Source organism: Amblyraja radiata, chromosome 7 (assembly GCF_010909765.2).
Source record: "Amblyraja radiata isolate CabotCenter1 chromosome 7, sAmbRad1.1.pri, whole genome shotgun sequence".
Classification (NCBI taxonomy): Eukaryota; Metazoa; Chordata; class Chondrichthyes; order Rajiformes; family Rajidae; genus Amblyraja; species Amblyraja radiata.
The window spans coordinates 47,676,275-47,692,608 of NC_045962.1; the positions used below are offsets into that span (position 1 = coordinate 47,676,275).

The 16,334-nt window shown below is 40.8% G+C and overlaps 1 protein-coding gene across 7 annotated transcripts in view; it reads right to left on the reverse strand.

Annotated features, from left to right (window-relative positions):
• nbeal1 (neurobeachin like 1) overlaps positions 1 to 16,334 on the reverse strand; it is a 248,860-nt gene that overhangs the window by 81,966 nt on the left and 150,560 nt on the right. For all 7 annotated transcript variants that reach the window (XM_033024391.1, XM_033024389.1, XM_033024388.1 and 4 more), the window contains 3 exons: positions 15,159 to 15,334; positions 8,502 to 8,661; positions 6,167 to 6,295 (listed from right to left, as the gene is read on the reverse strand). In XM_033024391.1, coding sequence (XP_032880282.1) covers positions 6,167 to 6,295; positions 8,502 to 8,661; positions 15,159 to 15,334 — 465 coding nt within the window. The remainder of the gene's footprint in view (positions 1 to 6,166; positions 6,296 to 8,501; positions 8,662 to 15,158; positions 15,335 to 16,334) is intronic.

Genomic DNA, 16,334 nt, shown 5'->3' on the forward strand with positions numbered 1-16,334 from the left:
TCAATCCAGTGTTGCACTTTGAACGACAAAAGCTGCTACATTTTAGGAAGAAAACACTCGCATTCATCCAACATCTTTCAGTGCAACATTTCAAAGCAAACGATGCTAACAAAGTATTGTGATGTAAAGATGGCAGCCAAACTGCACAAAATATCCCTCATGTGGGAATTTTTTAATGACCGACTCTCCTAGTGGCGGCATGCTGTAAAGGTTGCAAATTCGTTTACACGCTTAACTTTTAACTTTTGCTTACCACTCTTTCAATGTTACTTGTTATACTTGATTTCAAGGCATGGTCTAACTTTTCTTAAAGTGTTGATAACACTTTTATACGTTTTGATCGTGTAAAGGATGGAGACAAGAGGGAAAAGAGCTTCTCCAAGGAAGGAGCGTGCGGAAGGCGCAGCTTCTGACTGGTATTTTAGAAGCAATATCGAAAATGAACAATGAAATGAAAAATGAACTGAAAACTGAACTGAAAACAAGATTTTGCAGTTTGGAAGAAAGGGTGAAAGGAATTTCGAGCAAATTGAAGGAAGTTCAGGACAAGCTGATTATGTTACAAGATGAATTTCGTGAACAGAAGGAACAAATTGATAACTAGCGAACCTTGGGCCAGGAGAGAGATTTGAAGATTGAAAAACTGGAACGGAAAATGAATGAAAATACTCGGGCACTCCAGCAATACAAGGTTAAAAATATGGATCTGGAAAACAGAAGCCGTCGACTGAATTTGCGAATTGTTGGTTTGCCGGAAGGTCAAGAAGGAGATAATGTTATAAAATATGCTTCTAAAATGATAAAGGAGACTTTCAACATCCAGCACTATGAAAATCTTCCAATTTTGGATAACGCACACAGGATCGGGAAGAAATCTGGTCCCCAAGATAAACCGAGACATTTGATCGTTTGGTTTCATTTCTTGCAGATGAAGGAGAATATCCTCCAGGCAGCAAAAAAGTTGGGCATGGTTGAATATGAAGGATGCAAGTTTCAGTTTGTTCCTGATTACAGCCATGAGCTTTTGGAATTGAGAAAGTCTTTTCATAATGTAATGTCTGAGTTGTTTAAGAAAAAGTTGCGCCCCGCCTTACTTTATCCAGCTAGACTGCGTATACGACTCTTTATTGGTAACAACCGATTTTTTTAACAATCCACAAGACGCTTCCAGCTTTCTGGAGGCTTATGGGGGTGAAGCTGCAACCGGGAGCTACTGATAGCTGATTAAGTTACAATTGGAGATTTACTGTTCCTATTTTGACAATATATCGTTCTGTAAATGATTAAGAATTTAATTGGATGAGTTATTCTTTAATTTACTTTTTAGAATTTTAGTATGATGGTATCAAGCAACAACTTTCGCTTCTAGCTTAGCTTCTTCAATCTGGGCAGAATTTGAAATACAAAAATGTCTGAAATGTCATAATTTCTGGCTCTGCCTTAGATTTTTCTCCTTCCAGTATCATGAACAATTATGCTTTAAGAAATTAACCCTTTACATTCCACATGATTTTTACAAACAATATGGATAAAGTTATTAACTTCCTTTCATGGAATGTGAATGGTTTGAACCATCCCATTAAGAGGAAACATTTATTTTAAGTTCTTCGTAGACTAAATGCTCAGATTATCTTTGTTCAGTAAACTCATGTAAGTCAAGAAGACAATCAATGATTTTTCAAGTTTTGGAGAGGACAGCAGTTTCATTCAAATTCACGGGCTAAGGTGAAAGGAGTCTCTATTTTTATTGACTGCTCAATTCCGTTTGTTCATTATGAAACAATTTCTGATCCATATGGTAGATTTTTGGTGATTACTGCTGTTCTTCATAACCAAAAAGTTGCTATGGTGAATGTTTATGCACCTAATATTGATCACCCTGAGTTTTTTAAACAGTTAATTGCATCCTTTTCTAATTTAAATGGACATCTTTTAATAATGGGTGGAGATTTTAACTGCTGTTTGAATCCCTCGATGGACAGATCTGCATCTGATCATGTGCTTCCAAATAGATCAGCTAGTTTTATCAATTCTTTTTTACTTGACTCTGGAATGTTAGAAGTCTGGAGATTCTTACACCCAAATGGCAAAGAATTTTCTTTTTTCTCTCATGTATATCATAGTTACTCTAGGATTGATTATTTTATAATAGATTCTCGGCTATGTTTCATCGGTCACTGCGTGTGAGTATGATGCAATAGCTATTTCTGATCATGCACCATTGAAACTATCAATCAAACTACCTGATTCCAAGTTTAGTGCTAAACAATGGCGATTTAATGCTTCAAGATCTAAATTTTGTTAATTTTATTAAAGATCAGATTGCTTTTTTCTTCTTAACAAATTCTACTGAAGAAATATCCAGTGGTGTAGTCTGGGATGCTTTTAAGGCATATATTCGTGGACAAATTATTTCATACTCCGCGGGATTAAAAAAACAAACTCAAAATGAAATACGTATATTGGTTGATGAGATTAAACAAATTGATAAAAAAATACTCAAAAGCTCCTAGTCCAGAGCCCTATAAGAATAGAGTTGAACTTCAATTGAGACATGATTTGTTATTAGTATCACCGATTGAGAATCAGTTACCTAAAACCAAAAGTCAATTTTATATACATGGCGAAACATCTGGTAAATTACTCGCTAATCAGTTGAAAGGTGTATCATCCAAACGTCAGATTACTAAAGTGAGTAAACGGGATGGTACATTGACTGTAGACCATGATGAAATTAATAAATCCTTTCAGGAATTCTATACCTCCCTACACCAATCAGAATTTCCTACTGATTCCAATATAATGCATGAGTTTTTAAAGAAACTGAACTTGCCAAATTTACCACATAATGAGTCTCTGGTGTTAGATGAACCCATCACGGAGGAAGAAATACCGAAAGCAATCCTTTTGATGAATTCTGGTAAAGCTCCTGTTTTAGATGGGTTTACATTGGAATTTTTAAAGTATTTCTCAAGTTTACTGTCTCCCTGGCTATGCAAGATTTTTAAAGAAGCCTTTTTAATGAATAGATTACCACAATCCTTTAATGAAGCATCTATTTCTTTAATTCTTAAAAAAGACAAAGATCCTATAGAAGTGACATCATATAGACCTATATCACTGTTAAATGTAGATTCCAAAATTCTTTCCAAAATATTAGCTATGAGATTGGAAAATATTTTCAAATTATTTCTGAAGATCAGACAGGTTTTATTAAAAATCGTTACTCATACTTTAACGTTAGGAGATTAATGAATATCGTATATACAGCGTCAAATAAAACTTCAGAATGTGTCATTTCACTCGATGCTGAGAAGGCATTTGATAGAGTATAATAGGGAATACTTATTCAATATACTTGAAAAATTTAAGATTGGTCTAAAATTTATTTATTGGATCAAGCTGATATATCATATACCTCAGGCTTCTGTACTTACCAATAATCAGAGATCCCCTTTTTTCGGGCTCTTTCGAGGTACTAGATAGGGCTGTCCTTTAAGTCCTTTACTGTTTGATATCGCTTTGGAACCTTTGGCCACCGCTATTAGGGAATCCCCTAATATTTCTGGTATTGTCCGTGGAAATAAGATACATAAGCTATCTCTTTATGCAGATGATCTGTTATTATTCATCTCTTACCCTGAGAAATCTATTCCGGCAATAGTAGCTCTACTTAATCAATTTAGTCGTTTTTCTGGTTATAAACTAAATCTTAGTAAGAGTGAGCTTTTTCCATTAAACAATCTAGTTTCGTATTGTGGACAGTTTCCATTTAGATTGACTACCGAATGTTTTACTTATTTAGGCATTAAGATTAACAAGAAACACAAGGATTTATTTAAAGCCAATTTTACGCCTTTAATTGACCATATCAAACAACAGTTCACTAAATGGTCACCAATGTCCTTATCTTTAATAGGCCGAATCAATGCTATTAAAATGTTTATCTTACCTACATTTTTATATTTATTTCAGACGATACCAATTTTTATTCCTAAATCTTTCTTTGATATTATTGACGCCAAAATTTCCTTATATATATGGCAGAATAAAAATTCCAGACTAAGTAAAAAATTCTTACCGAATTTAAAAAAAATGATGGTTTGGCACTGCCGAACCTTAGATTTTACTATTGGGCAGTTAATGCTCGCTATTTAAAGTTTTGGACAAAAGATTTAGAAGATACCCAATGTCCAGGATGGATAAATCTTGAACGTGATTCTATGCAAAGGCTATCATTGGCTTCTATTCTAGGGGCCTCGTTACCTTTTACAATTACGAGATTGAATAAATATACAACTAACCCAATACAGTATTAAGACATACACTTTGAATATGGTTTCAATTTCGTAAGTTTTTTGGATTGAATGATTTTATTTTATCGAGTCCTTTCATATCTAATTTTTTCTTCCAACCTTCTAGCACTGATCAAGCCTTTCTGTTATGGAAGAGGAAAGGATTAGTAGCTTTTCGTGATTTGTTCTCGGATGGTTGTTTTATGTCTTTTGAACAACTCTCCAATAAATATAATTTACCTAACTCACATTTTTTTAGATATTTATAAATTAGACATTTTTTGAGGGCTACTCTACCCTTTTTTCAGTTACCACATCAAACCGATATCTTGGGGGAAAAAATTACATTTGAACCCTTATCAGAAGGGCTTAATAACGACTATTTATGAGTTGATTTTGAAATTAAAAAAAGATATATTTGATAAAATTAAGAATGACTGGGAAAGAGAACTTCAAATGTCTTTATCTATAGAGAAATGGGAGAGGATTCAATGTGTGCAAGACACGCTTTGATACAATTCAAGGTGGTTCACAGAGCTCATATGTGAAAAGATAAGTTAGCTCGTTTTTATGGTCATATAAATCCTACCTGTGACAGATGTGATTCTGAAGTGGCCTCATTGACTCGTATGTTTTGGTCCTGCCCACTTTTGGAAAAATATTGGAAAGAAATTTTTGATACTATTTCTGTAGTTTTGGGTATTGATTTACAACCTCATCCTATTACTGCAATTTTTGGGCTACCAATGTTAGATTCTATTCATCTGTCCCGTTCCGCCCATCGGCTGATTGCTTTTACCACATTAATTGCCAGAAGATCTACTGTATTTAAATGGAAAGATTCTAATCATCCGACCAAACTCCATTGGTACTCTGAAACGATATCATGTTTAAATTTAGAAAAAATTAGGAGTCACATTGTTGAACCCTTGGTTAAATTTGATAGGACTTGGGGAAGATTTATTCAACATTTTCATACGACATAAATTGTCACCCCTCCAACTGTTATAATAATTTTTTTTACCGTTATACGGTGGAACGGACTTGACGACAAACAGGGACAAATTGTTGAAGCTCTTTGCAGCCCTGATTCTGTTTTGCTTTTTTTTTTTTCTCTTCTTTAGTTTAGGGGCGTTTTGTTTTTTTGTTTTTTTTCTTTTTATCTTTTTGCTTTTATACATATAAGTTCTCTCTTAAACACTTAACTATACTTACATAGAGACCAGGAGGTTTATATTCAATGTGTATTTTGACACTGGACTAATATTTAGGTTATACCTGCCATTAATGTAACCCTGATCCCTATGTATCAATATCACTGTTTATCATTACATTTTTGTTGTTTTGTTTTTGCTTTTGAAAAAAACGAATAAAAAGATTTTAAAAGAAAGAAAGATAATGACCATATTACCTGATTTTTTCAGTCGCCTTTATTTAGAGAATAATACAGGTAACTCTCATGCAATGTTTCCTCCATAACTACCAGCATTGGATAGTTTGCATCCAGTTATTGGGAAATCCAGGGCTTTGGTTGAACCAAAAGACATGATCGTTCATGGTACAATATTATTGCACTAAGAAATAATTCTAGATTTTGTGTTCAAGTCTTTGCAATGGGACTAGATCCATTATTCAAACTAGTAGTTTAATGGATTTGTGTAGGAAAGAACTGCAGATGCTGGTTTAAATCGAAGGTAGACACAAAATGCTGGAGTAACTCAGCGGGACAGAAGGATCCTTCTCTCCAGGGATGCTGCCTGTCCCACTGAGTTACTCCAGCATTTTGTGTCTAACAGTGTAATGCATCTGTTCTATTAATTGAAAAATGATTTACCAATTTAGCAATTGTACACTATTTCTAAGAGTAGTACCTGTATATTATCTTGACCAATAAAACCAAGAAGAAGCCGTACTCCAAGCTGGGATAATTGCATCCACTCTGATCCAGATGAATACCACATCATCAAGTTATCCATCAGTGTCACCATCTCCTCCAAAACCTATATAATAAGAATGAAATCGCTAGGTGTTGCATAATGAATGAAGGAATTGTATTCAGCTTGTTAATCACTAAGACTATCGAATGAGTGCCATGTTATGATTGCTGGATAATAGAAAAGATATGGGTGTATTTAATCCTGAGAATAATATAATTTGGTCTTCCAAAATGTAGTCAGAAATCATTCTACAAAGTTACCTCCATAAAATGGTTTCCTGAAAGCAAAATGATACTCCACAAAGATAAGATTTTTTAGGATGTACCTAGCTGGGGAGGTTAAGTGGAAACGTGTAGGTGTGGAGCATCTGGAGTTTCAAAATGTATTTACTAAGGTACCTCTTGAAAAGTTGTTAAACAAAATATTTCAGTGTATCATGTTAGCATGATAATGGCATTAACAGATATAAACCAGGTCATAAGAATTAATTGCTAACTTTTGGGAAGGCAGACTGTTTGTTAATCATGGAGTGCTACAGGAATCAGTGCCAAGTCTCAGCTATTTGTACTTACGCATCTCTATTTACTGATGATGCAAAGCTGAATGAAAGATCAAGGAGAAAACCAAGTGGTTCTCAGATGGATACTAATAGAATAAATAAACAAGCAGGCAGGAAGTTAGTTCACGGAGTTATGCCACAAATGTTAGGCCATTGATTTTGACAAGCAGAAGAGGCATGCAGCTGAGATGGTGAAAAACTTTAAATTTTAGTATTCAAGGGAATCTGGGAGTTGTTACACATGAAATTTTAATTTTAAGTTTATATTCAATATGTTTTAGTTAACTTAAAGTTCAAGGGATAGATTCCTACCTCTATTATGAGCAAAATCTAATCTCAGCTACAAATCACTGCGGGTGTTGCAAAAGCATGGTCTTCATCTATTTTATGTAGAAATAATCTCAAACCTTTCTACGTTCTTCTCACTCAACTATATTCTCATGTGTTTGCCTTGCAGTTATGTTTATGTACAAGAGGTATTAGATATAGCATTTTTTGTTTCCATTTTGATGTTTGACCAAATTCACTGCCTCACCACATTCTAATACAAACGATATGTTGGCTTGCAGAGTGACAGGATGTAAAACTGCATTTATAATCTCAATGTCAGCCATCTGTCCATTTCTCTTTAGAAGGGAAGAAAACGTCAGGATCATATTATTTCCACTCATGTGAGGCACAGCAAAAAATATTTTTCAATTGAATGAAGAATTCTGCATGATATATAAATTGATAGGAAAGTATGATAAACAAGTAATAAAGACTAAGTAACAACAAAAAAAGTAAATCAGCTGGAGGAACTTTTCTCACCTGGCAGCATCTGTGGCGGGAAATGAACAGTTCATCTAAACTGAGAGAGAAGAGCGACAGTAGCCATAATAGCAAGGTGTGTGGCATGGGACAAGAGCTAGCAAGCTATAGGCCAGGTCAAGAGGGGCTGATTGGCAGATAAGCAGTCAGGTGAGGGAGGGAAGAGTGGAGATAGCAACAGAGTCTGGGAGAGGGTACATGGAGAACAAAAGGCTGCAGATGTTGGAATCTGATAGGAAAGGAAGGATAATTAAACTTAGAGGTGTTTGACAGATGGGAACTCATAGGTAGTGTAGGCTGTCGGAGGGGGAGGACATGACATTTAAAGGGAGGTGAGTCGGATAGGAGAGAAACTGAAATGGGATGAAAGGGCACGGGAAAGTTGGGAAAAGGAGGGACCTGGGTAGATTGGAGGAGAAAAGGACAGAGTTGTGGGATACCTGAAATTTTGTTTATGCCATTGGATTGTGGACCACACAAGCAGAATAAGAGGTGCTGTTCTTCTAGTTTGTCATTTGTTCTCCACTTATCAACTCCCAGCCACTTTTGCTATCTCTATCTCCACCGTACCCCGCACCCCTCCATCAGACCTTTTAGCCAAACAGCCCCTCCATCTGGCCTTTCTGCCAATCAACCCCTCCTTACCTGTATCCACCTGCTGGTTGCTGCTAGCTCTTGACCTACCTCTTCCTCCAACTTATTATCCAGTTACTTCTTTCCTCTCTCAGACTAGATGAAGAATCTTTTCCCTAAATGTTGACTGTTCTTTTCTCACCAAAGATGCTGCTTGACATGCTGAGTTCCTCCAGTTGCTTTCCTTTTTACCCTACAGATTTCAGCATTTGCAGTCTCTTGTGCCTCTAAAAACAGCCAATTACAAACACAGACATAATCAAGTACCTTGTCGGTCCACAGTGCAGGATTGACCAGCCCTTCAGCCTGGAGGAAGTCCTGAACGATATGCAGTAATCTCACTGCATTCTCAGTATGAACTGGAAGGGCAGCTGCTGTTGCCTCTCTGTTGTCAGTCACAGACCATTCCAATATTGTCTCAAGAAGTCTGAAAAAGGATATAGTGCATCATAAAGATAACCTTGATACACTCCCATTCTTAAAATGCACTTAACAGTTCATTACCCAATGTGAATTGCTCCCTTCCCAAAGCCTGTCAGAAATACTGTAAAGAATGCTCAAAAACTGGAAAAAATGGCGGCGGCGGGAGATTCAAATTAACAACGGTCCCTTACCGCGAATCGGCTTCAACTGCTTCAATTGCCGACTGCGGTTTATTTCCATCCCGGACGAGGTCTTGACCTACCACCTGACGTGGGACCACTGGAGGGTCGCTCCGGTTGCGGTGGTCTGTGGTGTTTTTTGGCCTTTTTCGGCCGTTGAACGATCGTCCCCCTACGGCCTATATTGCTAGCTGCTAGCCGCCAGAACCGCTAGAATTCCTGCACGGTGCCCGGAGAGGACGCTGGCGTTGACTGTTCGCCGCTTCTCCGCCCGCTGTCCCCCTCCCCCCCCCCCCCTGTCTGTTACTTACCTGTTACCTACCTGCCTGTCTGTTCCCTGCCTGTACCTGTGCACCATCGACGCTGGACACCTCCTGTGCCTGTGCACCATCGATGCTGGACGCTGGGCACCTCCTGTGCCTGTGCATCATTGACGCTGGACACCTCCCTGCACCAGTGAGGGAGCTGGATCCTCTCTGCACCCGCACCGTTGGACAACCTCTCTACGCCTGCACTGCTGGACAACCTCTCTGCACCTGCACTGCTAGATACTCTCTGCACCCTCATCGCTGGACTACCTCTACACCTGCTCTGCTGGACAACCTATCTGCTCCCTCAATGCTGGACACCTCGCTGCATCTGCACTGCTGGTCAATCTCTTTGCTCCCTCACTGCTCGACACCTCGCTGCACCCGCTCTACTGTACAACCTCTCTGCTCCCTCACCGCTGGATACTCTCTCCACCTGCACCGCTGGACACCTCTCTGCACCCTCACCATCATGCTCAAATATTCAACTCTACAAATGACTGGTTTCTTCAACAACCACATCCCATCCTGCATCCAAGTCATTAAACAGCTTAGACTTCTACGTCGACCCCGTTTCATCCACAGAGGCTCTCGGCGCAAGCTTGTTTACTTCAACCACGGACATTCCATTCCATCCATCTGCTCACTACCACGCTCTACCCCCCCTCAACTGCGTCACCCCCCATCCCAGCTGACCGCACGCACTGTCAACCAGGACAACCTCAGATCTCTCCAGCCTGCCCCCATCCCTCCACCCTCTCATAATGCCAACTTTGCCCTCCTCAACACCAGGTCGCTCAACAACAAAGCCCTTGCCCTCAATGAACTAATCCTTGACAACACTCTGGACTTCCTTCTGCTCACTGAGACCTGGCAACAACCCAATGTCTTCTTCTCCCTCAATCAAGCATCCCCACCTGGATTTAATTACATTTCCAAACCCCGCCCCTCCCGCCATGGAGGTGGCCTAGCTGTTATTTTCAACCAGAATTTTCGGATCACTGAACTCACCTTCCCCCCAGTAGCATCATTTGAATTCCTCGCCTTCAAAACCCTTTCCTCCATGACAGTCATCCTCATTTACCGGCCACCTAAACCAAACCCCTCCTTCCTATCTGACTTCACTGAACTCCTCACACTTGCCTCATCCCTCTCCCCACGTCTGCTGCTACTTGGTGACTTAAATATTCACATGGACTCCCCCACCTGCAAGCTCGCATCTGAATTCGCCTTTTTACTTGACAACTTCTCTCTCACTCAGCACGTCACCTTTCCCACCCATGACAAAGGTCACATCCTTGACCTGGTCTGCTCCACAAATCAACCGGTACTCGACCTCCATCCATGCCTCTTCCCCCTCTCTGATCATAAGCTTATACGGTTCACCATCCCTTCTCCGACACCTCGCCCCCGCTTCCTCCGAGAAATCACCTTCCGTAATCTAAAATCTATTGATCCCCTCCATCTCTCTGACCTCCTCTCCACCACTCTCCCCCTGGACTCAGCCCCTATCTCACCTGATGATCTCACAAACCATCTCAACTCCACCTTGTCTACCTCCCTTAACACTATGGCCCCCCTCAAAACAAGAACCGTAACTTTCAACACATCTTCACCCTGGCACACACCTGCACTTCGTAAACTGAAACAGACTGTTCGCCAACTTGAACGACTCACAAAGAAATCATCTCTCACAGTCCACCTTGAAGCTTACAAACTCCACCTCACTGATTACAAAGATGCCCTCATTGCTGCAAAATCTGCCTACCTCTCCTCCATATTCACTGATCCCTGCCTAAACCACAGAACCCTCTTCTCCACAGTGGGCAACCTCCTCAAGCCTCGAGCCAACACTCTCCCTACCTCTACTCCGGTTCTCTGCAACTCATTCCTCCACTTTTTCGCTGATAAAATCAGCACCATCTATCAATCTTTATCCCCTGTACCCGACTCCCCAGCATCTACTCCACCACCTACCAAGGCCCCTCCTTTCAACATCTCCACTGACCTCCTTACCCCTCCTCCACACTGCTTCCTCTCCCAGTTTGACCTGGTCACCCCTATTGAAATCTCCAAACTCATCAGCTCTTCCAAACCCACTATCTGCTCCCTCGACCCTCTCCCCACTCCCCTGCTGAAGTCCTGCCTCCCCGTTCTCTGCCCCTACCTCACTAATCTCTTCAACTCCTCATTGTCCCAAGGAATTGTCCCCTCCGCTTTCAAAACTGCTGCTGTCACACCAATCTTAAAGAAACCTGGTCTCGATCCCCCCTCTCTCATTAACTACCGCCCAATCTCAAACCTCCCCTTTCTTTCAAAAACCCTGGAGCGTATCGTTGCGTCGCAACTTCATTCCCACCTCCTTGCGTATAACCTACTTGAACCCCTCCAATCTGGCTTTCGCCCCCTCCATAGCACAGAAACTGCTCTCCTCGAAGTCCTCAACGACCTCCTCACCTCTGCTGACACTGGTTCCCTCAACATCCTCATCCTCCTCGACCTGAGCGCAGCCTTCGATACAGTGAACCATAACATCCTGCTCACCAGACTCAAAGACCTCGGCATTACCATATAACCATATAACAATTACAGCACGGAAACAGGCCATCTCGACCCTTCTAGTCCGTGCCGAACACATAATCTCCCCAGTCCCATATACCTGCGCTCAGACCATAACCCTCCATTCCTTTCCCATCCATATAACTATCCAATTTATTTTTAAATGATAAAAACGAACCTGCCTCCACCACCTTCACTGGAAGCTCATTCCACACAGCTACCACTCTCTGAGTAAAGAAGTTCCCCCTCATGTTACCCCTAAACTTCAGTCCCTTAATTCTCAAGTCATGTCCCCTTGTTTGAATCTTCCCTACTCTCAGTGGGAAAAGCTTTTCCACGTCAACTCTGTCTATCCCTCTCATCATTTAAAAAACCTCTATCAAGTCCCCCCTTAACCTTCTGCGCTCCAAAGAATAAAGCCCTAACTTGTTCAACCTTTCTCTGTAACTTAGTTGCTGAAACCCAGGCAACATTCTAGTAAATCTCCTCTGTACTCTATTTTGTTGACATCCTTCCTATAATTAGGCGACCAAAATTGTACACCATACTCCAGAATTGGCCTCACCAATGCCTTGTACAATTTTAACATTACATCCCAACTTCTATACTCAATGCTCTGATTTATAAAGGCCAGCACACCAAAAGCTTTCTTTACCACCCTATCTACATGAGATTCCACTTTCAGGGAACTGTGCACAGTTATTCCCAGATCCCTCTGTTCACCTACATTCTTCAATTCCCTACCATTTACCATGTACGTCCTATTTTGATTTGTCCTGCCAAGATGTAGCACCTCACACTTATCAGCATTAAACTCCATCTGCCATCTTTCAGCCCACTCTTCCAACTGGCATAAATCTCTCTGTAGACTTTGAAACTCTACTTCATTACCCGCAACCCCACCTATCTTAGTATCATCTGCATACTTACTAATCCAATTTACCACGCCATCGTCCAGATCATTGATGTACATGACAAACAACAGTGGACCCAACACAGATCCCTGTGGCACCCCACTCGTCACTGGCCTCCAACCTGACAAACAACCATCCACCATTACTCTCTGGCATCTCCCATTCAGCCACTGTTGAATCCATCTTGCTACTCCATCATTAATACCCAACCATTGAACCTTCTTAACCAACCTTCCATGAGGAACCTTGTCAAAGGCCTTACTGAAGTCCATATACACAACATGCACTGCTTTACCCTCATCAATTTCCCGAGTAACATCTTCAAAAAATTCAAGAAGATTAGTTAAACATGACCTTCCAGGCACAAATCCATGTTGACTGTTCCTAATCAGACCCTGTTTATCCAGATGCTTATATATATTATCTCTAAGTATTCTTTCCATTAATTTGCCCACCACTGACGTCAAACTAACAGGTCTATAATTGCTAGGTTTACTCTAGGCATTGAAGGCTCTGCACTCAGCTGACTCCATTCCTACCTTTCCAACAGATCCCACTTCATCTCTCTCCACAACCACACCTCTGCTACAGCCACAGTCACTCAAGGCGTTCCCCAAGGCTCCGTACTCGGCCCCCTCCTCTTCATCATCTACATCCTCCCCCTTGGTCAGATACTCCGCCACTTCAACCTGGACTTCCACTGTTACGCTGATGACACCCAGATCTACCTCAGCACCAAATCCCCCCACAACCCCCCCCCTCTCCCATATCAACTCCTGTTTGTCAGCTATAAAAACCTGGATGCAACATAACTTCCTCAAACTCAACAGCGATAAGACAGAATTCCTCCTCATAGGCTCTAAAGCCACACTCAGCAAAATCAATAACCCCACTCTCACCATTGACGGCACCACTGTCTCCCCATCTCCCCAGGCCCGCAACCTTGGCGTGACCTTTGATTCCACCCTCTCCCTTGAGCCTCACATCCGCCATGTCATTAAAACTTTCATCTCCGCAACATCGCCAAACTCAGACCCTCTCTCACACCTCCCGCTGCTGAAAGACTCATCCATGCCTTCATCTCCTCCCGACTGGACTATTGCAACTCACTTCTCCTTGGCATCAGCTCCACCTACATCAAACGACTCCAACTGGTCCAGAACGCAGCCGCCCGACTCATCACCCACACCAAATCCTGGCATCACATCACTCCAGTCCTCAAACAACTTCACTGGCTTCCCATCTCCCACTGGATCACCTACAAAATCCTGATCCTCACCTACAAAGCCCTCCACCATCTGGCCCCCCCCTATCTCACTGACCTCCTCTCCCCCTACCAACCCTCACGGTCCCTCAGATCCACATCAGCCGGTCTCCTCTCCATCCACAAGTCCAACCTCCGCAGTTTTGGGGACAGAGCCTTCTCCAGGGTAGCTCCCAGGCTCTGGAACTCCCTCCCCCAACTGATCCGCAATTCCGTGTCCCTCACCATCTTCCAGTCCCGCCTCAAGACCCATCTCTTCACCTCTGCCTATCCTTAGCCCCACGTCCCCCTCCCTTTTCATCTGTGCATTAATTGCCTCATATTGTGTTTTGAATTGTATTCTGTCTTTACTTTGTGTACTAGTCATGTCTCTACTATTTATTTAATTCCCCTTACATGTTTTTCCTCTACCTGCTAAATTTTTGTAAGGTGTCCTTGAGACTCTTGAAAGGCGCCCATAAATAAAATTTATTATTATTATTATTATAAACCACTTATATCGTTCCCAGCTATATCTCTAAAATCTTAACACTTCCCCAGAATCTCTCCTACATACTTCTATGTCCCCAGGATAACATTCTTGTCTGGATATCAGCCAAAGCTTTTCATTTCATATTGATACACATGACAATAATAAACCAATACTTTGGTTGCATACATCGAAAGACAAAAATTCCTGGAGTAACTCGGTTGACCTGCTGAGTTACACATTTTGTGTATGTCTTTGGTAAACCAGCATCTGCGGTTCCTTGTTATTATCCATAACCATCATTCAGTTCCAAACCTGTGCTTCATCCCTACAAACTCCATCTACAAATATTTATTTCTTGAATCCAACGTTAATCTTTCCATCTCTCTCGCCCTCTGATGCCAGAGAACGACACAGACCTCAAATGTCATTCTTAACAAGCTCTCTCCTTTGAAGAGGATTCCTGGATCCTCACAACAACCTTAAAGTATTACAAATACACAGTACGGTTTAGGTTTAGTGATGCAAAGTGATTAAGCACCTTTGGAGTTATAGGTTGAAAGGTGAATTTCCCAATTATTTGCAAACTGCAGAGCCATAATCCGGCCTTGATTGCAAGATTACCTTGTTTAACAATCAGTTATTGCTATCAAACAAATCATTAATCTCAGAATATTCCGCAAGTATTTCTGGAGTTAAAATTCCAAATGCATGTTCTGTAATGCTCATCAGGAAAAAATGTATGTGTCCAACCCCCAAAAGATAAATCCATGTATTAAAATATTTCATTGTTCTGTTTTCTACTAACTTGAGTTTAATTTCATCAGAGGGGCAAAGGAGTTCATTTGCAGTTCCAATCTTCGTGAATGCTGAGAAAACTTGTCCTCGTTCGATCCAGGCAGCATCATCCGACCCTTCCAGGCCACGCCACATGATACAAAGGAGAATGTCCGTCAAAATCCGACTTAGTTCTTCTCCACACCTCTGAGAGAAATAATTTAAGTTTTATAAGTCAGTTTATAAGAGTTTGTTAACTCTTTCAGCACAAGATGTATTACAACACTTGAAGCCACACCCAGTGTATTCAGCATTTTGCAAAAGCAAAATAATGTGACTGCTGTACACATAAAGAGTCATAGAGCTTTACAATGAAGGGGCTCTTTTGTTCAACTCATCCCCGCCAACCTATCCATGCTAACCCCATTTGCCTGCATTAAGCCTGTAACTTTACTACTTTCCCATCCCTGCCTTTCAATGTCCAATGTCCAAATGCCTTTCAATAAAACCAAAATTAATGGAAATACTCAGGCTGGAGTAGCCATTTAGCTTAACTCAGTATGTTATAACTATAACCAGTTGCCTTTAAATTTTATCTGCCTGTAATTATGTGGGTGGCATTTATACGTAGTCTGAGGCGTGTTTGCGGCTGGGATTCTCGCGCAGACTCCCAAGGAGTTTAGTTTAGTTTAGTTTGAAGATCGGGGAAGAGACATAGTTTTTGACCATGCACAAGCATGACCACGAGTATGATTGAAATGTGCTTATACAAGAAGAAGCCTTTATGATTATTTGACTGTTTTTACCACTACAATAAAGAAACTATTAATCAAGAGACTGCTTTTGGAAGATTTCTCTTTCGACGGCATTGAATGTCTCGTGGATTGCTCGTGAGTGAGTATAGATTACCTTCTGATCGGTCATCAATTAAAGTGACTATCAGGAATAAATCCTTGAGACGATATAAAATCTGTCACTACACAGATGGTTAGAAATGCACATAACATTTTGGGTAAATTAATCTTTGAACTGAATTGGATAAAGTTAAAGATAAAATAATGTTTAACATGGGAAAGGGAAGAGGATTGAGAGGAAGTCAAGGAGGTCTGTGGTAAAGAAGCAGTCAGGAGAGAATAAATGACAGTAGGAATCATAAAACAATGTAAAATATGGTAAAGGATTAGAGCTGGCGGTGAAATAGAAATTA